The sequence below is a fragment of the Oryx dammah genome, unplaced genomic scaffold (genome assembly GCF_014754425.2).
Source record: "Oryx dammah isolate SB20612 unplaced genomic scaffold, SCBI_Odam_1.1 HiC_scaffold_29, whole genome shotgun sequence".
Taxonomy (NCBI): Eukaryota; Metazoa; Chordata; class Mammalia; order Artiodactyla; family Bovidae; genus Oryx; species Oryx dammah.
In genome coordinates, this window is record NW_024070213.1 from 23,356,611 (window position 1) to 23,384,432 (window position 27,822).

At 37.8% G+C, this 27,822-nt stretch overlaps 2 protein-coding genes across 6 annotated transcripts in view; one reads left to right on the forward strand and one right to left on the reverse strand.

The window, feature by feature from the left end:
• Nucleotides 1-17,467, forward strand: part of LOC120858881 (activating transcription factor 7 interacting protein) — a 115,993-nt gene extending 98,526 nt beyond the window's left edge. For 3 of the 5 annotated variants that reach the window (XM_040235231.1, XM_040235233.1, XM_040235232.1), the window contains 6 exons: nucleotides 2,392-2,470; nucleotides 4,228-4,383; nucleotides 6,547-6,729; nucleotides 6,859-6,885; nucleotides 8,718-8,830; nucleotides 12,826-17,467. In XM_040235231.1, the coding sequence (XP_040091165.1) occupies nucleotides 2,392-2,470; nucleotides 4,228-4,383; nucleotides 6,547-6,729; nucleotides 6,859-6,885; nucleotides 8,718-8,830; nucleotides 12,826-13,242 (975 nt within the window). In that variant the 3' untranslated portion in view covers nucleotides 13,243-17,467. Of the gene's footprint in view, nucleotides 1-2,391; nucleotides 2,471-4,227; nucleotides 4,384-6,546; nucleotides 6,730-6,858; nucleotides 6,886-8,717; nucleotides 8,831-12,576; nucleotides 12,736-12,825 lie in introns of all 5 variants that reach the window. The other 2 variants (XR_005719963.1, XM_040235234.1) reach the window with 2 other exon arrangements.
• PLBD1 (phospholipase B domain containing 1) overlaps nucleotides 17,360-27,822 on the reverse strand; it is an 87,412-nt gene continuing 76,949 nt past the window's right edge. Inside the window, exons 9-11 of the mRNA XM_040235236.1 lie at nucleotides 21,785-21,970; nucleotides 21,017-21,123; nucleotides 17,360-18,454 (exon numbers count right to left, since the gene is read on the reverse strand). Of these exons, the coding sequence (XP_040091170.1) occupies nucleotides 18,287-18,454; nucleotides 21,017-21,123; nucleotides 21,785-21,970 (461 nt within the window). The 3' untranslated portion in view covers nucleotides 17,360-18,286. The remainder of the gene's footprint in view (nucleotides 18,455-21,016; nucleotides 21,124-21,784; nucleotides 21,971-27,822) is intronic.

Sequence of the window (27,822 nt, forward strand, 5' to 3'; positions counted from 1 at the left end):
CATCTTTATCTATTTATCTGTCAATAGACATTTAGGTTGCTTTCGTATCTTGGCTGTTGTAAATAGTGCTGCTGTGAACATTGAGGTTCGTGTATCTTTTTGAATTAAGAGTTTTCTCTGGATGTGTGCCCAGCAATAAGATGTTTGGATCAAGTGGTAACTCTAGTTTAAGTTTTTTAAGGAACCTCTATATTTTCCTCCATAGTGGTTTCATCAGTAATTTACATTTTCACCAATAGTGTACGAGGGTACCCTTTTGTCCACACACTCGCAAGCACTTACTGTTTGTAGACTTTTCAATGATGATCCTTCTGATCAGTTTGAGATGATACTTCCTTGTAGTTTTGATTTGCATTTCTCTGATAATTAGTTGTATTAGCATCATTTCATGTGCTTGTTGCCCATCTTCTTTGGAGAAATGTCTGTTTAAGTCTTCTGCCCATTTTTTGATTGGGCTGTTTGTTTTTTAGGTATTGATTTGTATACCCTGTTTATATGTTTTGGAAATTAAGCCCTTGTCAGTTGTGTTGTTTGCAAGTATTTCCTCCCAGTCTGTAGGTTGTCTTTTTGTTTATGGTTTCCTTTGCTGTGCAAAAGCTTATGAGTTTTTTTAGGTTCGTTTGTTTATTTTTGCTTTTATTTCTATTGCCTCAGAAGACTGACCTAAGAAAACACTGCTGTGATTTATGTCAGAGAAAGTTTTGCCCACGTTCTCATTTGGGAGCTTTATGGTGTCATGTCTTACATATTTAAGTCTTTAGCCGTTTTTCAGTTTACTTTTGTGTATAGTGAGAGAATGTTCCAGCATCATTGATAGACATGTGGCTGTCCAGCTTTCCCAACACCACTTGCTGAAGAGACTGTCTTTTGTCCATTGTTATCATCCTTGCCTCCTTTGTCAAAGATTAGTTGCCCATAGGTGTGTGGGTTTATTTCTGGGTGCTCGGTTCTGATCCATTGATCCATGTCTGTTTTTATGCCAACACCACATGTTGTTTTGATTGTGATAACTTTGTTGTATTGTTGATGTTGGGAGTGTTAGGCCTCCAGTTTTGTTCTATTCTCCCAGGATTGCTTTGGCAATTCTGGGTCTTTTATGATCCCACGTAAGTTTTGGGATTATTTGTTCTAGTAATTCTTGGAATATATTTTTAACAGCTGCTTTGAAGTCTGTTAAATTCAACATCTGGCTCCTCTTGGAGTTATTTTTATTGACTATCTTTTATTTCTAGTTGGTTTCTACTTTACTAGTCTTTGCCTGTTGTTCTAGTAATTTTTTATGAATTTAAAATTTAATTTTAAAAGTGGACCTTAGTTGGACAAGTGGATCTTATAGATCTGTTGTAGCAAGTGGATTCTGTTATGTTCTTCAAGGGTTTGTTAAGAACTTTTCATTTTGGGTTTTACAGGTTTGTGGTGCTTATTAACAAGTCATTTTCTGTGAAGTCATTATCATAGAAAAGGTTTATAATTGTAAGATTTAAAGTTACATCATGGTCTTTGAATTTGGCCTATATATCTAACATCAAGATAACATTTTCTTTAATTTTGTAAAACTTTAGTATTGTAGATGAAAACCTTAATCATTTGGAGTTGACATGACTGTAAATATATCATAAAGTAATTATGATTAGCATTTATTCAGCGGTTACTGTGTGTCATGCCTGGTGTTAAGCTTTTTGAATGCATATTTGTATTAATCCTTATAATAGACTTCATATCCAATTTTTTGAAATTAAAAAAAATGACATTTTAACATAAGTTCATGTAACTTGTAAGTGTTGGAACTAGAAGATCTTGGCTCTTTAGGTCTATGTTGTACTGCTTTCCTTTTTTTGTTGCCATTATATACTTTTAAAAAAATTTTAACTACATTTCTAATAATTTTGGACAATGAGTCGACTTTGGTCAAATTGGATGTCATCTGATTATAGCACATTACATCCTATGATACCGTACCATTTGTTAGGGAGAAAAATAGATTATTTTATGTAACCTAATTCTGGCTTGAAAGTTGCCTTTGGTCTTTTTGTGAATTAATGTTGATAATTTAGTGTAGGTTTGGTCAACATTTAAATATTAGAAATGAATTATGTTTACATTTAATCACTTAAAGCACCTGATAGTCACTCTAATAGCTCTATGTAATTGACAATATAATTAAAAAAGAAAATAATTTATTGTGGAAGATTTTTTTTTTTTTTTGGTGGCAGATACTTGACTCATGTGTATCCTTGGGTCATTATTCTGACAAACACTCTTTAGGTAAAGTCATTTAGGGGTCCGGATTGAACCAGGCTGTGTATTATCATTGCTTCCCCTCAGTATCGTTTTATTTTCCTTATGCCTACCAGAGTTCCCATAGAAAAATGCAAATATTTTGTTTTCTAGAGTGGAAAAGCCACAAGCAGTGATTCAGGTGGTGTCATTGATCTCACAATGGATGATGAAGAGAGTGGAGCTTTGCAAGGTACTTAAATATAAGTAATCGTACTAAGGAATGCTTTGGTACCATTTTTCTCTCTTAACTCATTATACTTAGTGCAAATCTTGACAGCATTGTCTGTATCCTTTTTAGAAAGAGTTTTTAAGATTAGAATTAAGAAATAGAAATCAAATATTGGGAGAATATTAACAAAGCATAAAGGAAAACAGAGCAACTAGGAGAATATTTAACTTATGGAATACTTCTGTTTTTATATCTGTTATTTCACTTGATCCTTACAATAACCCTGTAATGCCTGTTTTAGAATTGAGGATAGATTCAGAGTACGAATTAAATCTAGGTCTTTAAACTTTAAACAATTTTTCCATATGTGTATATGTATATTTTAACATAGGCGTTAAATCAAGATATTGTTAAAAAGCATATATACCCAGAATTCTCAGTATTATTCTGAGTTATGATATTTAGAAATTATATTGGTTAGCTGTTGAACAATATTCCAAGTTATTCTTCCACAGTGTTAATAGGTGTTCTGTAAATAAACTTTCATGGTTAAATATGCTTGGAAAATGCTGAGTTAAAATTATATGGGTGTTTTTCCTTAATACAGATATCTCTGAACCTTTACTGTGCTGATTTACAATGTAAATCTCCAAGAATGATTCATAGAGTATTTCTCAAACTTATTTGACTGTACAAAATAACTTTGTAAGTGAAAGTGAAGTCACTCAGTCATGTCCGACTCTTTGCGACCCCATGGGCAGTAAGTAGCCTGCCCCAGGCTCCTCCATCCATGGGATTTTCTAGGCAAGAGTACTGGAGTGGGTTGCCATTTCCTTCTCCAGGGAATCTTCCCTACCCAGAGATCAAACCCAGGTCTCCCACATTGTAGACAAATGCTTTACCATCTGAGCCACCAGGGATGTTTATTCATAGACATATCTGTAAAGCTTTATGGTGGTAATTATATAATGCATGTGAAAAATCTAGTAGAATCAGATGTTATTATACCTTTAAGACATTAATTTTTAAAAAAATACTAGAGATTTTAAGAAATTATATTTTAGGAAATAAGATAGTTCAGTTGGTTTTAGGAAAATAAAATTAAGTAGCTATACAATTCATTATGTGACAGTAAGGTCAGGTTTTTTGTATAAAACTGATATAAAATTGGAAGATTTATGTCATCATTTGTTGGGGTCGAATTCATGCCTGTCTGATTACTGTTTAAACATTTCAAATTTTCTGTATTGCTTTTATATTTTTTTAATACACAAATCTTAATGAAAGAAATTTCCTAGAGCACAAAAGTAAATACTGGTTATTTGTAAGAGGACACAGATAGGGCTGGTTTTGGATAAAAAAGTAAAATATAAGTTTGTCATCTGTATTCTTGCCATTTCCCTTTGTAGCACCCCTGCCTCTTAGAATCTCTCTCCATTGCCCCACCATTCTCCCATCTAATGTGCATTTTCTTCATCAACACTCAAATATTAAAGTAGCTGCTGCTAAAGCCGTAAGCTTGTTGTATTAAAAGTAGGATTCTTTTCGTGTTTTTTTAAAAAATTACAACTATATTTTCTTTAAATATGATTTAAAATCTGTGGTAGAACCAACAGTGAATTATTTAAGATTCCGACTTGGTTTTCACATTGGCAGAAGTACACTTAATTAAAATACAATGAAATTGTTCTCTTAGTGGTAAAATGCAACTGAATGGCAAAGATAAACTTGTATATCTAATATATCAGTAATCATATTGCCTCACTTTTAATTAACAGACCCTAAAAAGGTAAATCATACCCCTGTGTCAACCATGAGTTCTTCTCAGCCTTTATCTCGACCGTTGCAACCCATCCAGCCAGCACCACCTCTTCAACCATCTGGAGTGCCAACAAGTGGACCATCTCAGACAACCATACACTTACTACCTACAGGTAAACTTGCTGAATCACTGAGCTGAAACTTTAGTTTTGCCTGTTGTGAAATATGACTGTGAAACTGAGTGGAAAGGTTAGACAGAAAATTAGCTCATTTACGTAAGTACCAATGGACATGATTACTGGATCATACAGGAAGAATGTGGTTTTGCAGAAACTGCCAGAGTAGAGTGGCTGTACCAGTTTGCATTTTCACCAGCAGTGAGTGTGAGGAAGGAACTGTTGCTCCACATCCTCACCAGCATTTGGTATTGTTAGTGTTTTAGATTTTCACCATTCTAATAGGGATAGTAGAATCTCATTGTTATTTGATTTGCATCTCCCTGATGATATATTATGTTGAGCAGCTTTTCCTGTGCTTGTTTGCCATCTGTTCATCTTCTTTGGTGAGGTGTCTGTTCAGATCCTTTGTCCACTTTTTAATTGGGTTGTACATTTTCTTACTGTTGAGTTCTAGGAGTTCTTTGTATGTTTTGGATGAGTCCTTTATCAAATAATGTCTTTTGCAGATATTTTGTCCTTTTCTTCACATTCCTTTGAGATGAACTTGATTTTAATCCTAATTATGTTAGTAATAAGTTATAAAGGCTATAACTTTTTTTAAAAGATAAGATTAAGAATAATCTTCATTGTTATTTTTTATTTAAAAAAAATTGTATTGGCGTATTCCTCATTGTCATTTTGAAGACAAAGCGTGTTTTTGAATGCAGTGTGACTTAATTTTGCAGACAGTCTTTAAACTAGCAGCACTGATACAGAATGGTTATAAAGAAGAGTTAAACTATATATGTTTTTGTTATCTGACAGTGTAAACAGCAGAAATGAATGCAGTTTCTCTGAAAGGGATGAATATAATGATTATTTTAATTATAACCAAGATGTTATAATTGATCAAACAAGAGTTTTTCAGTGATTCTTAACTAGAAATTGTTTTAACTGGCCTAACACTACTGTCAGAAGATAACCATTAATATTTTCCCTGCCTACCTCTCAAGAAGCTATTAATTAGACATTTTCAAGATGTAGTTTGTATCTCCTAATCTGTTTGGAAGCCAATTAAGACAGGTCATCATCTTCATAAAATAGCCCATTGCTTAAGAAATTTATCTGTGAAATGCTTATATAAACACTTTTCTCATTAAGGAAAGCATTGAGCTTACATGGAATTTTATCCAGTGAAATAAAATGACAGTCAATTTAGATGATTTAGAAAGAAGTGTTAATAATATAGATAATAAAATGGGAAATAAAGAGATGAAGAGCTAAATATTCCTCCTTATATACTTTCTTCTTCTTTGTAAAGACTCATGTTGAAAGTTAAGGCTAAGGAGTCTCTCTATCTTTATTGTATACAGTTTTTACCTCCAAATTTGTTTTATTGTAGAACCTATTTTTCCATAGGAAAGTATATTGATTATTGATTTGTATTATATAGCTAACATGTCATTTGTAAAATGTAGTTCTAATTCAGAAAGTTTTAACAAAAAATTGTTAACTCCTTAAAATCATTATTTGTACTCCATGCTGTCGGTGAACATTTTAGAACTCACTATTGATAAATATATGTTAATATCACTCGAGGCATTAATCTTCTCTGGAACATAAATTAGGGGAATGCCATGATAGAGAACGAAGAAGCGTGTATTTTAATGGGTATTTCATTGTTTGGAATGGGGGTGATTTGACTCATCCGAAGAACCCGTTAGTTATAGCAGCCAGTCAGTTTTTTGAACTATGGGACCACAAGTTACTCTTTTGAATTTATACCCATCAGTAGAAGGCTTGGAGGGCCTAAAATTCCACTCTGCTAAGAATAATTTAACATTGAAGAAGAGAAAATTCCCCCTTCTAAGTCACTCCTGTAAGATCATACTCCCCAAAGTCTAAACCCTTTCTTCATCTTCACTTGTTTATTTATCTAGACAGACTAGAGTGGGAAGGGCCTTGGACATGGTTGAGGTGTTCTTTTCTTCTGAAACTTGGATTGTACTAATATTAACCTCGGTTGACCTTGTCATTCTTAACTTTTTCACAATTATAAAAGGAGACTCTTGTCTATTGTAGTAAATTAGATTTTGTATAATGTGAATTGTCATTTAATATGGCTTACTTAACATAGAATTTACTGCATCTTAAATCTATTTTTCTGCTTTTCATTAGCTCCAACCACCGTGAATGTAACACATCGTCCAGTGACTCAGGTGACCACGAGACTCCCTGTACCAAGAGCTCCTGCAAACCACCAGGTGGTTTATACAACCCTGCCCGCACCACCAGCTCAGGCTCCCCTGCGAGGGACTGTTATGCAGGCTCCTGCTGTTCGGCAGGTCAATCCTCAAAACAGTAAGAGACCCTTTTCCTGTTTATGTTGTTCTTTTGCATGTAGTTGGAGTGGCTTATATTGATGTTAGATGCAGCAAGAAGTGTTCAATATCATACTAAAACTATTATTCATTCATTTTCTTTTCTTAGGAGAGTTAACCAGAAAAAAATGGACTGGTATCTAATTTGTGTTCTGTGTGTTGTCTTCAGTTTAATTATTTATGGCCTACTTGAGTTGATGTTGGTCTATACCATACTTTAGAGACAACTTGCCTAATTAAAGTGGGAATGATCAATTGTGACTTAGCCCATATGGAGATAATGGTAAAGGATAGCCTCCAATGAGAGTCTTAAAGGTATGGAATGTGGCTGAGAAATAAAAGATGGGAAAATGTTTAAGGTAACTGTAATTTCCGTGTGTGTGTGTGTGTGATGGGAAAATGTTTAAGGTAACTTGTAATTTCCGTGTGTGTGTGTGTGTGTGATGGGAAAATGTTTAAGGTAACTTGTAATTTCTGTGTGTGTGTGTATGTATGTATGTGTGCGTGTGTATATACACACACACACATATATATATGAAACATATGTTTTCAGTTTCAAAATATACAAACAAGTTTATATAAAGGATATATTTAAAGCTTAAAGAAAAATAGCAAAATGAACCACATATGAACCTTCCACTAGGCTAAGAAATAGAACTTTATCAGAATCCAAAAGTCTATGTATACCTGCTCTTAATTGCATCCTTTTCCCTTTCCATCAGAGGTAACCATCACCCTTACTTTCTGTTTTTCTGTATGGTTTTGCAATCTCTATAGGTATCACTAAAAATATTCAGTTTTGCAAAACTTAACAAGCAGGGACAAATCCAGCTGTTTATTGAAACTTCAGTCATGCCATTATTAGGTGATGGCTATAGGAGAAAATAAACTAAACAGAGTCTCTAGTTCACATTCTGGCTTTAGCTTTCTCAAGTTTACAAGAGCTTTCTCTGGGGAAATCCTTCAGCAGTGTCTTAAATGAATTCTGGGAAACAGGGCTCACCCCAGGCAAAGTACCCACAGTACTAGATATATGGCAGAAATATGGCTGAGCTATGAGTGGCTTCTAAATTTTCTCCATTTTTTAATTAAAAAAAATTTTATTTTTGGCCACACTGGGTCTTCATTGCTGCACATGACTTTCTGTAGTTGTGGGGAGCAGGGGCTACTCTCTAGTTGTGGTGTTCAGCTTTCGCATTGCGGTGACTTGTGCAGTGCAGGCTCTAGGGGCTCGGGCTTCAGTAGTTGCAGCTGTAGAGTAGACTGGACTCTAGAGCACAGTCTCAGTAGTTGCCCCGTGGCATGTGGGATCTTCCCAGACCAGGGATCAAAGCTGTGTCCTCTGCATTGGCAGACAAATTCTTACGCACTATACCACCAAGTAAGTCTGCTTCTAAATTTTCTGCTTTTGTTGCCCTGATGTCTGTATAAAGTTTTCTGTTGGATGAAATGAGTATCCTCAGCTGATCAGCAGAGCATGGAAAGGAAGAGAGGAACCTTGTTAAAATGAGGCAAGATTAACTTGCCTGTTCTGGAGGCAGTAGAGATCTTTGTGAAGAGAGCTTCATGTTTTCTATCTTTAGAGTCACAGTGCTCCGTTCTGGCCTATCTGCCTTCTATGTTATGTGTACCTCCAGGGTTTCAGTGTGCTAGGATTTTGGGTATGGATTGCATTTCTTTCTTTCCTGTGCTGGATCTCCTGTTGTCCTTTGCTGATCTTGTCTCTTGAATGGCCACTTGAAGAAAAGTTCATGGAGGTAGACTATTTATTTTGGTAGCTTGCATATATGAGAATTTCTTTATCTTCATGCTCAAATGATACTTTTGATGAGTATAGATTTCTAGGTTAGATGTATTTTTCCTCTTGAATTTTAAAAACATCACTTTACTGATTTTTAAATGTTTAATTCAGTGTTCTACCAAATTTAGAATAGAATTCGAATTCTATCACTTCATTTTCTTTTATAGGTGTTACAGTCCGAGTGCCTCAAGCAACTACATATGTTGTAAACAATGGATTAACCCTGGGATCAACGGGACCTCAGCTCACAGTGCATCACCGACCACCACAAGTGCATACTGTAAGTGAGGACCCTTGGCTTCACAAAATTCTCACCTATAACAGTCAGATACCACTGCAGTTGGTACTTTTTCTTTAAACTAGCTATATCAAAAGAAAATAACGGGTCTTCTGTTTTTCCAGCAGATGTTTATTGAAGAAAGTAGATCTTACCATTAGATCTATCAACATTACCCAGAAACACTTCTGGGTAATGATGGTTGGGGAGTATAGAGTTTGCTTGTGGTGGTGTGCAGCATATAAAAGAGTCCACGTCTGGGGCATGAGAAGTGAAATAGACCGTGTTAAACTTACGGTTAGGTTAAAGAGAGCATTCTTGAGTAGTGAATATTTTTTTTAAGTATTGAATATTTTACGAAATATTGTTGCAGGTTTAATTTTATTCTCAGAATTTTATACTAGTTCTGTTACATTGCTATCATTTTATTGGTTTTATTTTAAACTTTTAATTTAAAAAAATTTTTAATTTAACTGTAGTTGATTTACAGTATTGTGGTAGTTTCAGGTGTACAGCCTCAGACATTATAGTTTATTATAAGATATTGAATGGAGTTGCCTGTGCTATAGAGTAAATCCTTGTTTACATATTTTATACATAGTGATGTATATCTGGTAATCCCATACTTCTAATTTATCCCTTCCCCTCTCCTTTGGTAACCATAACTGTTTTCTGTGTCTGTGAGCCTGTTTCTGTTCTGTAAAGAAGTCCATTTGTGTTATTTTTTGGATTCCACATATAAGTGATATCATAGAATATTTGTCTTTCTCTGACCTATCACCTACTACTTTTAATCATCCAGTGGTATTGGGAATTCATTGGTTAAGAGATAATAGAGAAAACCAAAGATTTCTCCTTAGTTTTAATCTCCAAATCAATGTCACATTATCCTGTGACCTGACTGTAATAGTATTTGGTATGATAGAGTGTGTGAATGGAAATGCTGGCTCTAATAGTGGTAGGAGAATGAGGCTGATACCACTTTTTACCAAGCAAAGCATTCTTTTTAAAATATACATAATAATGGCCAAGTTTGTGAAGTGCTTTCTGTGCACCAGGCACTGTTAATTTATGTGGTCCTTACACAGAAATTCTTTAGAACTCTAGCTTTCTTTTTTTTATCCTTTATTATTGGTATGGCAGCTAATGTACAGAGTGGTTGAATAACCAGCCCCAGGTCATACCTCATAAAACCCAACACATTCCAGTTCCAGAGCCTGTGCTCTTAGCAGGTGTTATTTTACTGTCCCACTGCAGTTAAAAAAAGTCACGTTAATGGAGCACTTTACATATACGAGGCACTCTACTATTGTACTTGTATTATTTTATTTACTCCTCCCAACCCTGCCGTGTGCTTAGTCCCTCAGTTATGACTGACTCTTTGTGACCCCATGGACTAGCCCACCAGGTTTCTCTGTCCATGGGGGTTCTCCAGGCAAGAATACTGGCGTGGGTTGCCATGCCCTCCTCCAGGGGATCTTCCCAACCCAGGGATCAAACCCAGGTCTCCTGCATTGCAGATGGAGTCTTTACCATCTAAGCCACCAGGGAAGCCCTTGAGAATCAATATTTTCTGTTTGATAGAAGAGGCTACTGTGTCTTAGTAATATTAGTGATTACTCAGTGTCACTATCAAACTAGTGTCAGAGGCAGAGCCATTTTAAAACTCAGATTTTTCTGGTTCCAGCACCTCCAGCATGTTGTCACAGTGTTTCAGATCTAGCCTTGTAGGATCTGTGGCAAATATCTCATTACCGTTGTTTGCAACTACAAACAACCTACTTCATCTCATATTCCTTTGAGAAATATATAGTAAAAATGTCTTATTTATGCCACAGTTTTGCAAATGTGATGATCCATCAGAGTTTTTTTTAAAACAGGATTCCATATGAATTGTCTTATAATAAATACACTATATCTCATCAGAGAAGGCAATGGCACCCCACTCCAATACTCTTGCCCAGAAAATTCCATGGATGGAGGAGCCTGGTTGGCTGCAGTCCATGGGGTCACAAAGAGTTGGACACGACTGAGCAACTTCGCTTTCACTTTTCACTTTCATGCATTGGAGAAGGAAATGGCAACCCACTCCAGTGTTCTTGCCTGGAGAATCCCAGGGATGGTGGAACCTGGTGGGCTGCCATCTATGGGGTCGCACAGAGTCGGACATGACTGAAGCAACTTACCAGCAGTAGTATCTCATAGGAGAAACATTCTTTTAATTTAATTGTAGTAACATTTTTAACTGGGAATTTTCAAATATATATAAAAGTAGAAAAACTAGTGTAGCAATCCCACCTACCCATTACCTGTCTTCAGTAGTCATCAGTCTTCAGCAGTCATAGCCAATCTTCTTTCTTCTGTATTGCCACCCACAAACTCCTACAACCTGTGTATGCACTGGAATATTTTGAAGCAAATCCCTGATATATTATTTCTAAAACTTCAGTAGAAATCTCCATTGCAGTGGCAGAAACAAAACAGTAACTCAGTTGAATTAACTGTTTTGAAATATGAGAGGATTTGGTAGCCTCGAATTTTAAGAATTAGAAAGGGCCGTTATAGGCTGTAAGCTGTTATCATACTCCTTAAATTCCTACTCTTTCCAGTCAAGTTCATGACTTCAGCCCTCTTCTCATAGATCTTACTAGTTATGTGTTTATTTAATGTTATTTACTTAATTTGAGAGAAGTGATACAGTAAGATGGCCAGTATTCAAATCTGTTTTTCTTCCGCTTTCAATGTTTCATGTATTTGCATTTGCTTTTTTCCCTCCCTCTAAGTTTATATTTATTTTAGCTTTTAAACTGTTTCTCCAGATGTGTATATGAATTTTTTTTCGCTTTGCATATGAATTTCAGCATATTTTCATTCCTTGAGATTATTTGGCAGATCCTTTTTTGAGTTGTTACTATGTGTACATTACTAGCACTGAACTTTGAAAAGGCATAGAGATTTAGAAGATATCAGATCTTCACAGAATTCACTATCTAGTATATGCAAATTATCCATTTAATGAAATGCATATTAAAACATAATTTTGATAAATGAATTTCAGTTAAGGAGATCTTATTTTTTTCATGACTTCCAAACTAAAGTCATTGAACAATAATGTTTCACTTGGGGGGAAAAAAAGACCACTTATTCTCTGTTTCCTGGCTTTTACTTAAATCTTTTTGAAAAACTGTTATCATTGTAATCTTAAAACCCAGATGATAATAATGTCCAGCATTAGGTCAGTTTGTAAGTTTAGTATTCATGCTTTTTCATTATCTGGCCTTAACTTACCTTTCCAAATTTGTGTGTTCTTCTTCACATTCTCCGTGTTTTTGCCCATAAATCCCCTCGCTTGCCTATCCCCATGCCTTGTTCATGCTTTTACCTGTTAGCAGAAAGATTCACAACTATTTCTACATTTCTAAATTCTCTCTCTCACAGTCCAGTATAAATGTCACCTTTTTCATACAGACTGACCAAGAACATAATATACAGTCAGTGTTATATGTACTTAACTTATAAGAATATGCTACTGTCTTTTTATGGAGAAACAGTCTGAAAATGAAAGTAGAGTTGATACTCAAATTTTAGATGATTGATAGACTGCCAACATATGTTATTAAAAAATGTTATATTAAAACAAGGGTCTGTGGTATAGATCATTAAATCATTAATTATTTTATCAGAAGTAGATGATTATTTCAGTTTCTGTCAAGATGATGTTCCATCAGCCAGGGCTTTTGTTTCCCAAGGAAATCTCAGTATCTCAGACCCAAAAAGCACAGAGGGAATAATCTCAACACTCATCTTCTGGGTCATGAACTGGTTTCAAATCATCAGGGAGAACTTGCCAGATGTGTGATATTTGCTATTTCCCAGTATTCTTGATGTAAAATGAAGACTCTCTAAAAGTAAGTGATTTCTAGGATGTTATAGTTCTCGCATTAAGCAACAGTCCTTTCTCCAGTCATTATCCATCAACATGACTCTTTTTTTGTTAGGAGCCCCCACGCCCTGTGCACCCAGCACCCTTACCAGAAGCCCCACAACCACAGCGTCTGCCCCCTGAAGCTGCCAGCACGTCTCTGCCTCAGAAGCCTCACTTGAAGTTAGCACGAGTTCAGAGTCAAAATGGCATTGTACTGTCCTGGAGTGTTCTAGAGGTGGACAGAAGCTGCGCCACTGTTGACAGCTACCACCTGTACGCTTACCACGAGGAACCCAGTGCCACTGTACCCTCACAGTGGAAGAAGATTGGCGAAGTCAAGGCACTTCCCTTGCCTATGGCATGCACTCTCACCCAGTTTGTGTCTGGCAGCAAATACTACTTTGCAGTACGAGCCAAGGATATTTACGGGCGTTTTGGACCTTTCTGTGATCCTCAGTCAACAGATGTGATCTCTTCGCAGAGCAGTTAAACCTTGGAGCCTTTCTCCCTTCCTCTTTCAAAAGTTCTACTTTTTGGTCTTGTTTTAATCTTGTGCATGATACCCATTGTAAAATGCACATTGTGCAAGATTTCTTGGACTGATGTGTATATACACTACATTTGTTTATAATCAGAATAAACTCAGCCCATAAAGCAGAATCTTTTCCTGAACAATTCAGGCTTCAAGGTTTTGAAATGTAAATGTGCACCTTGCTTTAGTTTTGAGGCTGGGGTATATGTGTGGTGTGTGCTTTTCTGTATTTATATGTTTATTACAGTGGAATCTCCCATTTTCATTCTCAAATTTACCTCTCTTCCAGTGTGAAGTAAGTAGATCAAAGGATTTGAGGTATGTATCTGGCATGATTCTGCTTCTACGTGATCTGTAGGTTTATAGATAGATGATTTAAACTGACTCTAAATGGAACCCAAAGAAAAAATAAAAAGCAAAATGGTCAAATAGTTTAAAATAGGTTAATTTGAACACAGGAAAAGATCTTTTCATGTTTTTTCTTTTGTCTTTTCTGGGTTGTCAATTGATGAAAAAGAATTGCAGTGGGCCCTCCCTTTTCTAATCAGAGATTTTTTCCATTTATTTTTGTGCCTTAAGGATTAACTGCAAAAGTAAACAGGGCCATTTTTCCATTGTGGTTTACTCTTCTCTGGTAACCTTTCATCCTCATTTCTCCTTTTTCTCCACCATATGGAGCACATTTCCCTCAAGTAAATTTTAGACCAAGGCTTTTATATGTAGTCTCATCAGTGACATCATTACATTTAACTTGCTCTTTTTTTCCAAGAAAATTAATGCTTTTTATTTCTGGTCACTATTTAACTCTGTGTTAAGTGAACCAAAAGAAGACCACATTGTATAAGCCAATTTCCCTTCAAATATATTTTAGTATCTATGTTGCACACTGTCTTAGAGATTATGAAAGCAATTCTGGTTTACCTTATCACCCAAAGCATACCTTATCACCCATAGTATTCTTTCAAAGAAAGTAAATAGTAAAATTCACAAAATACAGTAAGCTAAACTATGAAAGGGAAAGCTCCATTTCTTCTTTATCCTCATATCATTCTTCCTGTATTAATCTTTTCTTTTGATGGTGCTAAGTTTTGTCTGATTCACCATATGTCAGCTTTGGATAGGGTTTAAAGTATATCCTTTGGGGTCATTTATGTAAGAATGACTTTACAACTTCTGTGCATCTCTGTTAGACCTCTTCAAAGTTTTAATCAAACTTTGGTCATGGATTTTCTATTTGAGTGCCAGTTATACTGGTATCAGGTACGTGTTGGAGTGTAAGTAGCTTAAGACAGGAGAGATGGCGTAATTTGGGGGATGAGAGTGGGGTTGGCGATGCTTGGAAAGGAATTTATGGAGTTTGTGGAATACATTTTCAAGCCATCTTCCATATCATATTTGAAATCATATTCCTGCCTTCTTAAATGAGTTAGTCATTAATGTATGACTTATAAGAAGGAACTGTCATTTCCATATTAATGCTTCTTTGTTTGCAACTTCAATGGCTTGTAATAGGAAACATTCTACTTGTAAAGAAACTCTCTTTAGTGACTTTTACTGGTCATTGTACTGTCAGGTTGGATGTGAAGTTTGATTGATGTGGAAGAAAGCCTACAGATTGCCAAAAGTAAATGCTCCAAAATCTTCCTTTTGCTTTCAGAAAATAGACCACAATGAGAATTAAAATTTCCATGAGTCATATTTGCCAACCAACTATGTAGGCGTTACTCATTGTGGGTCTAATGATGATGGTAAAGAAATTTATGTCATGCCAATGAAAAATTTTAAAGGGAGAAATTGATGATCTTCTAGATGTATGTGAGCATCTGTCTTATATCTGCATGTACATATGTTTTTACCTGCAATGGTTGCAGTGTTGATTATGTGTTGAAGATCATTTCAGTTGACAGAATAGAAAGCCCATGTTCAAAATTGTCCTTTATTGACCGGTTTTATGGTCATGTGATAATTTGCTTACCTAGCCTAGAAAGCTTCCCTTGGTGAGTACTTTATGTTTACTAATCCTTTTTTTTTTTTAAAAAAAAAAAAAAAAGCTTTCATAGCATTATATAATCAGGTGAAGAAAGCCCAGTAGAATGAAAATATTATTTTGACCTATACTGTGTGATTTCTGTCAGAGAAAAAAGAAATAACTTAAATAGTAACCTTAAAAAATAGATTTACTACAGTAAAATAAAACTTTTTATTCCAAGTGGTGGAGGGAAGGTACAAAGAGAGATTGTAATTATTTGAGAGAAAAGATATTATAAGATGGTTTCTTTCAATTAGCCTGCCACAGAATTTATAGGCAACAGTTATGTTGGAGTTACCAGTGGGTGCTAGACTTGAACTCTAGGTTTTTATTTCAGGCAGGTTTTTTAATGTTGAAGAGAGCTTTCTGTTTGGTTTGTTTCTTTAGAGACAGAGAATGGAGGGCTCAACTAGAAATAGCTACTGGTCACATATTTTTTAATAGCAATCACACTTCATGGTACCTTTTTTAATTTCACAGTATCTTTTCTCAGAGTATTACAAATAAGCTTAATAATCCCATTTTGGGAATGCAAGTTTGCTACTTTTTTAGTCTGACAATACTTGTATAAGTATTGCCTTATTGGAAATCCTGGAAACTTCTGATACTTCAACCTGAAATAGAAGTTTATATGACGTTTAAAGGTAATGGTGATGTTTGTTACTGTCTACTTTGTACTTTGTCAGAGTAATTTTCACCCAATTTTAAGTGTGACTAAGCCTCACATTTTAAAATTATATTCTTGCCAGTACATTTATAAAGTATATACAAAGACATCTGTTGGTAACAGGTAACTTTATGAGGTAACTATATCCCTCTATTTCTCTGGACTCACTTTTTAAAACATGCAAAATACTGTGTGCTATTTAACAAAGTCGAAGTTCATGAGAGAAGTGAAGAGCAGAGCTTGCTTCCTTGAAAAGTGAATGTTGGGTTGACATTTGCCTCACAGACATGTGTTCCCCACTGTCCCAACCCCCATTGCCAGATAGGAAATGAAAAGTTTGATTGAATAAAATGACCTCAAACAAGCAGCTTAGGACCACCTGTCAGCAGAACTCCTTAGGCAGGCTGCACCATACAGTTCTCTTCCTGTGGCCGATTAAGTGTTAACGTGGGTTTTTTTGTTTGTTTGCTCTTTTGCTTGTATTTTCCAAATTATTGTTTATGCAGCAAGGTGTTAATATTGCATGATATGCATTTATCTTGTTCCGCAAATTTTCCAGTACTGTAAAAGATTAACAGAATAATGCCTGCGTTATCCTCCTCTCTCACTTGTATACACTGTGATGTTGGCACAGTATATTATCGCAGAGACTTCCAAGTGCTCTCCCAGACTTTCCTTGTTGGGCTATTTCAATATCCTGTGATTTATTCATTATTTTAACTTAATCATTGACCAGTCATTGGCCTGTTTTATTCTGATTTCCAGAAAGACCATGTCCCAGTATTAGATTATTGCAAATAACTCTATTTAAAACCAGTGTATAATTCTGCCTGCCTTACTCTCTACTGGGTAAATGATGGCCCCTCCCCTTTCTGAAAATTTTGGGACAAACAAAAAAGGTTAGAACAATTCCTGTAAAGTGTTTCATTAGTGTGGCAGGTTTATCCAATTCCAAAAACTTATTTCCCTTGAGCCAGCCAATGGGGAGGAATAGAATGATACAAACACATGTTTTGTCTTCTCATCTTCAGTTTTATCATGCTAAGTTTGTCATTCTTTTTTTTTTTTTACTTGTAGAGTCAAATACCCACCCTTTATATTTAATTGCTGTCTTAAAAAAAATTTTTTTTTTGTAAATAAGATAACTGGGCAATCAGACATCATTTGGGGAATCCTGGCTTTAAAATTTTATCAGCCGTTTCAAAATTAAACATAAAAATAATTCCTTTGTAGGAAACTTGCATCCTAATATTTCTTTATTACAGTTCAAAGTGTAAATAATGGCAATGTAAGACCTTCTGATGTCTAATAGAAACTGGGCTGTAGCAAGTTGCCCTATTTTTATTAGGTTTTGAAGGTTTTTGTGGGTTTTTTTTGTTTTTTTTTTAATGTACAGTAGAGTGGTGTCTGTATAAGTGTTAACTGTAGTGGGATTTTGTCCAGCAAGCCTGAAATTTATACTTTGAAATAAACTACTGGGTTTTTAACATTCTGAGTACTCTGATTCATTCTGTTATTCTCAGACCTTATGAGTATTCTTTTCTTCTGCGAGTCTCTCACCTTGTTAAGAGTCACTGTTACACTGTTCAGTATGGTCTACTTAATTTGACAACACCATGACACTCAAACAACATATAACCCTCTAACTTTGAAAGAAACGTTGTTAGGCAGAGCTGCTGCTAGGTTAGATAAGCTGTTTTTAACTAACAGCTGACAACATTAAAGTCTGCTGTATTATGTTTGTGCACCACAGAAAGACTTTGACTGTTGCTTGTTAATGACCAGAAAAAAAAACAAAAACATACTAACTGCATTTCTGTTGGAGGTTCCACCATCCCCTAGGGCTTTGTCATGAAGTCCATCCAGCGAGGAGAAGGGGAAGAGCATGAGGCAGTCAGGGTCTGAGGAGCGGGGCCTGGGAGTAGCACTCAACTCAGAGTCCACCCCAAGGACTCTGTCACATGGCATAGCTGCCCAAGGGAAGCTGGGAGGTGCGGCCCGTGCAGCCAGGCATACGTGGAGACAGTGGATCTCGGGGTGAGGGAGCAGTTTCTACCATACTTTCTGGTGTATAAGCTTGTGTGCTGAAATGGTATTGTTTATCATATGTTTCTTATATGGTGCCCCACCCAATTGTAGGCGCTTGTTTTAAAAATGACAAAATCAGCAGCAGAAAAGGAAAGTGATAGACTGAATTGAATATATTTCATTAAAACTAATTCTGAATGGAAAAACAGCTAAAATACTGCCTTTGGTATCTTACTTGCAGCCTTCTATTCCGTTATCTCCCTCCATTTTATGTCAAGTTACAAAATAGGTTTCATGGTAATAAAATCAAAGTTGTAGGCCTCTGGCATGCCCTCATGGAGAGTTTTGTTAAAACGGCTCCAGTGAAAAACAGGGAGGCCACCTTGTACAGTGGGCCCACTGATGGCATAGGCTTTGTACTTGGATGCCAGGTAGATGTCTGCCACCTGCAGAGAGAGAGGAGGGGGATGTTTTAGAAAACCATTGGGAAACAAACACGACTAAGCCCCTTTAGGTGTGGTCCCTGCTCTTTGTCCAAAGTCACAATATTAGCTCCCCTTAAAAAAAATCCTGCAAGCTTCCACAGTATGTTCTTCTGTATCCATTTGGCATCCAAATGTGAATTGACTAGTTGTTCAGTCACTAAGTCATGACCTGCCAGGCTCCTCTGTCCATAGGCTTTCCCCGGGAAGAATACTGGAGTGGGTTGCCATTTCCTTGTTCAGGGGTGGGGTCTTCCCAACCTAAGGATTGAACCCATGTCTCCTGCTTGGCAGGTGGATTCTTTACCACTGTGCCAGCTTGGAAGCCCTGCACTGACTTGTAGAAGAGTATTAAACTAACAGCCCAAAGTGTGAGATCTGGAGTCAGGTTACTCATATTTAGAATTCAACCTCCAAAATTTATTTTGACTCAGTTTTCTTATTTGTAAAATTATACTAATAACCCTACTTCATAGAAGAGTTGTCATGAGGATTAATGAGAGCAGTAGCTAGAATGTATTAATTCCTCAGTAAAAGTTGTTATTAATCAGGGCAGTAACAAGAGTATTAAAGTAGGTGGAACTTGATATCAAAAAATAAGGAACTTGAACATTGGATCACAGCAGAACTTAAGGTTAGACAGGAAAGCAGAAAATGTCTCATAACTTCAGATTTTCCTCACTCAGAATTTCTCTAGAGAAGTGATATTTTTTAAATATGTGCTTCAACAGAACCTTTTTTGATGAAAAATTGGCAGGCTCTTGTCTCCTGAAAAAGGTAAAATTTGGCAGATGAAAGCTTGGCTTGGTTTCTCCCCAGTTCAAGTAATTCTCTTTGTGTACTCTGGAATGGACATAACACTTTTTACACACTGTACTGAATGTTTGCAAATACCATTGAAAAGAAATAAATACAAAAGCATTCACTGGGGCTTCATGTGTGCCAGGCTCACTACATCCACTAAATTTTTTGTACATTACACAAAATCTTAGTCATTAAAGACTAAAGCTTGGCTCAAACCATTCTAAACCATCTTCTGTTTAGCCATTAGGCTGATAGAAAAAATAATGTGTAAGGAGGTTGGCATTTTTAATAGTTTTCAGAGCTTCAGATAGAACAGTTAACTGTTAAATCTAATAAATTTCTTCAGAATTTAGTACCATAGATAGAAATGAAAAGACACATGCCCAAGCCCAAAAGTACAAAAAGATATGGTGGAATGATTCTTTTCCACCCACTAGATAGTTAATGCATAATCTTGGACACTCCAGATGCAGTCCTGTGCCAATAAGTTGTCAACAATTAGCTCTCTTAGGAAAAAAGACCTCAATTTGTAGTGTTTGCTGATTTCCATGATGTAAATATTCTACCATTTCAGGCTATCAAACTGGTGTTGACATTTTAAACAACTGGTTCTCACAAGCCTATATGAATGGGCTTCAACCCCACTGTAAACTTACTTATTACCTATATTGTGAGACACATTACAGCACTTAACAATTGTAGTGAAAACCCTTTAGTGCTTGAGCATCTGGCCCAATACTTATTGCTTCAGCTCAATTCAATTTCTGTTTAAAGTGACATCACTGTGCTCTCAATATGTTCTTTGGACTTTGGGCCAGTCTGGTAAAACTTAAGACAGCAACACTATCACCATCACCATCACCATCATCATCATTATGGTTCTGCACATTTACAAATAACATGCTAAGTACTGTTGTAAACATTTTATAGATATTAAATATTCATTCTTCACAACAACCCTAGGAAGCAAGTACTCTTCTTTCCATTTTTCAGATGAGGAAACAGAAGCACTGTGAGATGATGTGATGAAGTGACAGAGCAGGGACTGGAAGTTAGTCGAAGGAACCTAGCACTATAACCTCTGAAAAAGCTGATTCCGTAATTGAGTTCATGTTTAAGAGACATTGGGCTTCCCAGGTGGCTCAGCAGTAAAGAAGCCTCCTGCCAATGCAGGAAACACTGGTCAGTCCCAGAGTCAGGAAGATCCCCTTGAGAAGGAAATGTCAACGCATTCCAGTGTTGTCTGGGAAATTCCATGGACAGAGGAGCCTGGCAGGCTACAGTCCATGGGGTTGCAGAGTCAGACACAACTTAGCAACAGAGCACAGGCACAATAAGTTAAGAGACATTATTGTGATTTATGCCACAAAAATTTCTGCAGCTCTGCCTTTGAATAAACCTAGGCACTGGAAAACCAATAGGGTGGGGCTTCCCTGGTGGCTCAGTGGGAAGGAGTCCACCTACCAATGTGGTAGAACAGGTTCAATCCCTGGTTCAGGAAGATCCCACTTGCCGTCAAGCACCTAAGCGCATGGGCCACAATAGAGCCTGTGCTGTAGAGCCTGGGAACTGCAACTACTGTAGTCCGTGAAGCCACTGCAGTGAGAAGCCCAGGCACTGCAACTAGAGAGTAGCCTCTGCTCACCGTAAGTAGAAAAAAACCCAAACAACGAAGACCCAGCACAGCCAAAATAAAGCAAACAGAACCCAACAGCACATTACCTTGGTGTCATAGCAACCTCCAGGACTCGGACTGTGTGAGTTTAGGTCCTCACGGCAACAGATGGTGTTGCAGGGATCACCCTTGCTATAAGGGTCCTCCTTGTAATCTAGGGAACAGTGATGGGACAGAGTGAGCACTGGCCATTCTGAGATGCATTCTTTCACAGTAAGCTGTGTGGCCCTATTCAAGCCTAGGTGTCCAGATCTGTTCAGCCTGCTCCCACATACGGAAGGCCCCTGTGGCTTGTACAGGGAGGAGGCAACCTCGAGCCCCTACTCCAGGCTCAACCTGCGCTCACAAACCACAGTGATGACTGGACAGAAGAGAAATAACAGAGCACAAGTGTGTGTCCAGTTTTTTTTAACAAAACAAATACGAATCTGACTTTGATATTGTTCATCAAAAACAGTGTTTACGGGTAATTTTTGTTTTAGTAGCTGCTTTTGTCCTTGGAAGGAAATCTGTGTTTGGGATGGTAGGGTAAAAAAGAAAAAAAAAAAAAAAAGTTACCCTGTATGGGTTATTTATTTTGTGTTTTACATAAGACTTTTTTCAATTAAATCCATAGAATCTTCTTCCCTATCATTTTTATAAAGAAGGACAAAATTCTATTTGTTGAATATATAATATGCATAGTATCAACTGAATACTAAATAATTCAGTAACTTCTTAGACTGCCTTCTAGTACAGAGGTGATAAATGGATTCTTTATCCATGGGGAAGAAAAAGAGTTTTGAAGAATGACTCTTGAGAAATGTGCTACGTACTGTTGTATCGCATGATATATTTCATGGATTCGATATCAGTCACTTTTCCTTGGTCACGCCGGAAGATTTTAGCTCGGGAAGCCAGATCATAAGAGTAGTCCAAACCCAGCTTCTTGACCAGTATTGGATAGCCACTCCAGTTGTAAACTTTTTCGTGGAAAGGAATGTTGTAGGAGGGCCAATATCCTGATTTGGAATGGAAGGGAGAGAAGGGTGGGATTGACAGGAAGACAGAAGAGAGAGGAAACAAAAGAAGTGTCATGAACAGTACTTTCTTTTGAACATCAGCACAGCTGTGTAATTACAAAGTAATATTACACAGAAAATAATGGCTGTGAACCCTGGTAACCACACAGATCCTTAGAAATTTACAGAACCAGTATAGCCTAGATTACTCCATTAGGGGGAGAAGACATCAGAATTCTTTGGTTTTTCACCCCAGATTCTTTTATTATTATTATTATTTTTTATTTTTACTCTATTTTCCTTTACAATACTGTATTGGTTTTGCCATACATTGACATGAATCCACCACGGGTGTACATGAGTTCCCAAACATGAACCCCCCTCCCACCTCCCACCCCATATCATCTCTCTGGATCATCCCTGTGCACCAGCCCCAAGTATCCTGTATCCTGCATCAAACATAGACTGGCGATTTGTTTCTTACATGATAGTATACATGTTTCAATGCCAATCTCCCAAATCATCCCACCCTCTCCCTCAGAGTCCAAAAGTCCACTCTACACATCTGTGTCTCTTTTGCTGTCTCGCATACAGGGTCATCTTTACCATCTTTCTAAATTCCATATATATGTGTTAGTATACTGTATTGGTGTTTTTCTTTCTGGCTTACTTCACTCTGTATAATCGGCTCCAGTTTCATCCATCTCATTAGAACTGATTCAAATGTATTCTTTTTAATGGCTGAGTAATACTCCATTGTGTATATGTACCACAGCTTTCTTATCCATTCATCTGCTGATGGACATCTAGGTTGTTTCCATGTCCTGGCTATTATAAACAGTGCTGCGATGAACACTGGGGTACATGTGTCTCTTTCTATTCTGGTTTCCTCGGTGTGTATGCCCAGCAGTGGGATTGCTGGGTCATAAGGCAGTTCTATTTGCAATTTTTTAAGGAATCTCCACACTGTTCTCCATAGTGGCTGTACTAGTTTGCATTCCCACCAACGGTGCAAGAGGGTTCCCTTCTCTCCACACCCTCTCCAGCATTTATTGCTTGCAGACTTTTGGATCGCAGCCATTCTGACTGGTGTGAAGTGGTAGCTCATTGTGGTCTTGATTTGCATTTCTCTAATAATGAGTGATGTTGAGCATCTTTTCATGTGTTTGTTAGCCATCCGTATGTCTTCTTTGGAGAAATGTCTATTTAGTTCTTTGGCTCTATTTAGTTCTTTAGTTCTATTTTTTGATTGGGTCATTTATTTTTCTGGAATTGAGCTGCATAAGTTGCTTGTATATTTTTGAGATTAGTTGTTTGTCAGTTGCTTCATTTGCTATTATTTTCCCCCATTCAGAAGGCTGTCTTTTCACCTTGCTTGTATTTTCCTTTGTTGTGCAGAAGCTTTTAATTTTAATTAGATCCCATTTGTTTACTTTTGCTTTTATTTCCAGAATTCTGGGAGGTGGATCATAGAGGATCCTGCTGTGATTTATGTTGGAGAGTGTTTTGCCTATGTTCTTCTCTAGGAGTTTTATAGTTTCTGGTCTTACATTTAGATCTTTAATCCATTTTGAGTTTATTTTTGTGTGTGGTGTTAGAAAGTCATCTAGTTGTATTCTTTTACAAGTGGTTGACCAGTTTTCTCAGCACCACTTGTTAAAGAGATTGTCTTTACTCCATTGTATATTCTTGCCTCCTTTGTCAAAGATAAGGTGTCCATATATGTGTGGATTTATCTCTGGGCTTTCTATTTTGTTCCATTGATCTATATTTCTGTCTTTGTGCCAGTACCATACTGTCTTGATGACTGTGGCTTTGTAGTAGAGCCTCAAGTCAGGCAAGTTGATTCCTCCAGTTCCATTCTTCTTTCTCAAGATTGCTTTGGCTATTTGAGGTTTTTTGTATTTCCATACAAATCTTGAAATTATTTGTTCTAGTCCTGTGAAAAATACCGCTGGTAGCTTGATAGGGATTGTATTGAATCTGTAGATTGCTTTGGGTAGTATACTCCTTTTCACTATATTGATCCTTCCAATCCATTGTTAAGGCAATCTATTAAGCAGAAGAAAACCTGACTTCTAGGCTCAGAGTTGAATAATTAGGCCTTTGTCAGTTAACCTCATTTCTGCCCCCTCTTTTTCTTTAGTAGGAAGAGGGAAAGGAAAAGTTATACTGTGAAGGGATTGGAGATGATCTTAAGATTCCAGTAGACTTTTATCTCCTCTGACCCTAAACATTCATAAGGTTCAGCTTCATTGGAAGCTTCAGTGTGCCAGCCCTTCATAACTAGGCATCAAACGTGACACAATTTTAATAAAATCGCCATTTTAGGAACATCTCAGATTATGGTAGCCTGGGGTATTGCTGCAGGACTGTCAGCCAATGTAGGACCGACCACCTTCACCATTCAGGGTTTAGCTTCCACTCACATCTTCTCTTGGCCCTTGTCTGCCTTCCTTTCTCCTTACTATTTAATAGGATCCACTGCTCGGGGTGAAGTTATTAGGACAAAACAAATGATAAAACATTCAACCTCACTGATTCTGGGGCATGGAGCCAGCATCAAGGTGAAGGCAGACAAAGACAATACTGAAAGTACAGGCTAAAAATCACGTTTATTATTGCAGTATATCTAGGTAATTGAGACTTGGAGGTTAGACTGCCTGGTATGTGACCTTACAGAAGTTACTTAACCTCTCTGTGTCTCACGTCTTCATCTGTAAAATGTGAACAACGATGTCTTACCTCACAAGGATCGCTGCTATGAGCATTAAGTGAGTTCAAATGGATGGCAGAGCTTACAACAGGGTCTGGTACTTTGTAAGCACTAGATGAACATTAACTATTACAGTTCTCTACGTGAATAGCTCAGATGAATAATAAAAATGGTTGCTCTTTAAATTTTCATAAAGCTTTATGATTAAAAAAGCATTTAAAAGAGTATCTTGTATTGGGTTGGCCAAAAAGTTTCTTCAGGTTTTTCCATCACAGTGTATAGAAAAACCTAAACGAACTTTTGGGCCAACCCAATATAGTATCAAAACCACCTACTGATGTATAAGTATTACCATTCTTTCTTCTAAAGGAAGAAATAGAGGTTCAGAAAGGTTGAATGCCTTCCTTCTGACTAAAAGCACCCAGGACTTGTATCGATATATCATTGCGGCTTCTAAATACTAGGTTAGTGGGGCTTTTTAAAAAATGGCTGTATGACATCACTTATTTGGGAAAATCATATGTTTCTTCCTCAGCTTTTCTTCCCTTTCAGTAAGATGGTAACAATACTGCTGCTGCTGCTGCTAAGTCGCTTCAGTCGTGTCCGACTCTGCAACCCCATAGACGGCAGCCCACCAGGCTCCCCCATCCCTGGGATTCTCCAGGCAAGAACACTGGAATGGGTTGCCATTTCCTTCTCCAATGCATGAAAGTGAAAAGTCAAAGTGAAGTTGCTCAGTCGTGTCTGACTCTTAGCGACCTCATGGACTGCAGCCTACCAGGCTCCTCCATCCATGGGATTTTCCAGGCAAGAGTACTGGAGTGGGTTGCCATTGCCTTCTCCAGTAACAATACTATTTATCTGGAAATATGTTGTGTGTGTGCTCAGTTGCACAGTCATATCCAATTCTTTGTGACCTCATGGGCTGTAGCCTGCCAGGCTCCTCTCTCCGTGGGATCTCCAGGCAAGGATACTGGAGTGGGTTGCCATTCCCTTCTCCAGGGGATCTTCCTGACCCAGGGATCAAACCCAACTCTCCTGTGCTCCAGCATTGGCAGGCAGATCCTTTACCACTGTGCCACCTGGGAAGCCCTTGGAAATACATTATGAAAGTCAAACAAAAGAAAATAAATAAAGGATACATCAACTATATGGTAGACACTCTGTATTTTCTGCCTCTGGGGGAAAAATAAAATATAAAACCCCCCAAACTACAGACAGATCATCATCAATTTATTTAATACCAGGGTAGATTTCTTCATGGGATCTAAAAATGGGATTGCAAAGAACCCAAATCCCAGCACATCAGCAGCAGCAGTCCAAAGAAAAAAAGGCCTGGGGTAACTGGTCCCCTTTAACAAGCATCTCCCTCTTGAGGCTGACTATTACTATCAGGCTCTTAGGAGCTGGATGGACCAGTCTTCAGAGTCAGATAGCTGCATCCTCAGTTTTGAATTGTCGTGCTAACCAAGTAACCACCTAGTGATCTGACTTATCAGGTGGATTTCCCAAGAAGAAGTGGAGGTAGGTCCACTGCTTGGTAGCACCTGATCTTCTTGGCAACTGAAGTTTCCACCTTAGTCAATTCTGTTTTATGCATGTGGTGGGCATTTCACTGGCAGGAGCCACTGTGGAGTGAGGCATCTCCCCCTGGGTGTCATTACAAGATGAATGTGAGGACCTGGGAAATGAAGGACCAGCCCTGATCCCCAGGATCCACACATTATCTTGGTTCTGTAGCTACTCATCTCTCAGTGGACCTATTTCAACAGTTTCCTAATTCACCTCCTGTCTTCTCTCTGTCCTTCAGTGTGTTCTCCCTTTTCAAAGACTCTAGTTTTCTAAAGCAAGGTCCCCAACCTCTGGAATCTAATCCCTGATGATCTGAAGTGCAGCTGATGTAATAATAACAGAAATAAAGTACACAATGAATATAATGCATTTGAATCATCCCCAAACCCAAATCATCCCCACCCCCTACCCCAGGCTGTAGAAGAAATCATCTATGAAACCAGTCCCTGGTGCCAAAAAGGCTGGGGACTGATGCTCTAAAGGATAAAGGCTAAACTGCTCAGCAGGATCCAAGGGCTATAGTTTTCCCATCACTACCTTATCTTCCACATCACAGCCTCCTCTCCAGCCATCCTGGGCTAACACATTTTCCTTCATGCCATGGTCTTGTTTCTCTATCTGTTTGATTTGTCCCCTTGTCAAACTGCTAAGCTCCTTTCTTGCATGTCTCTTCATTGTTTCTGGAGTTGTTTGTCCACTGATCTCCAGTAGGATATTGGGCAGCTACTGACCTGGGACGTTCAACTTTCAGTGTCCTATCTTTTTGCCTTTTCATACTGTTCATGGGGTTCTCAAGGCAAGAACGGCGAAGTGCTTTGCCATTCCCTTTCCCTTCTCCAGTGGACCACATTTTGTCAGAACTCTCCACCATGACCCGTCTGACTTGGGTGGCCCTACACAGCATGGCTCATAGTTTCATTGAGTTAGACAAGGCTAACTTGTGGTCCATGTGATCAGTTTGATTAGTTTTCTGTGATTGTGGTTTTCATTCTCTCTGCCCTCTGATAAAGATAAGAGGCTTATGGAAGCTTCCTGATGGGAGAGACTGACTGAGGGGGAAACTGTCTTCTGATGAGTGGGGCCATGCTCAGTAAATCTTTAATCCAATTTTCTGTCAATGGGCGGGGCTGTGTTCCCTCCCTGTTGTTTGACCTGAGGCCGAACTATGGTGGAGGTAATGAAGATAATGGTGACCTCCTTCAAAAGGTCCCAGGCATACACTGTCACACTCAGTGCGCCCAACCATGCAGCAGGCCACCACCAACCCATGCTTCTGCTGGAGACTCCTGGACACTCACGGGCAAGTCTGGGTCAGTCTCCTATGGGGTCACTGCTCCTTTCTCCTGGGTCCTGGTGTGCACAAGGTTTTGTTTGTGCCCTACAAGAGTCTGTTTCCCCAGTCCTGTGTAAGTTCTGGTGGCTCTATGGTGAGGTTAATGGCAACCTCCTCCAAGAGGGCTTATGCCATACTCAGGTCTGCTGCATCCAGAGCCCCTGCCCCTGCTACCCTTGGTCAGCAGGCCACTGCTGACCCGTGCCTCCAGAGGAGACAAACACTCAAAGG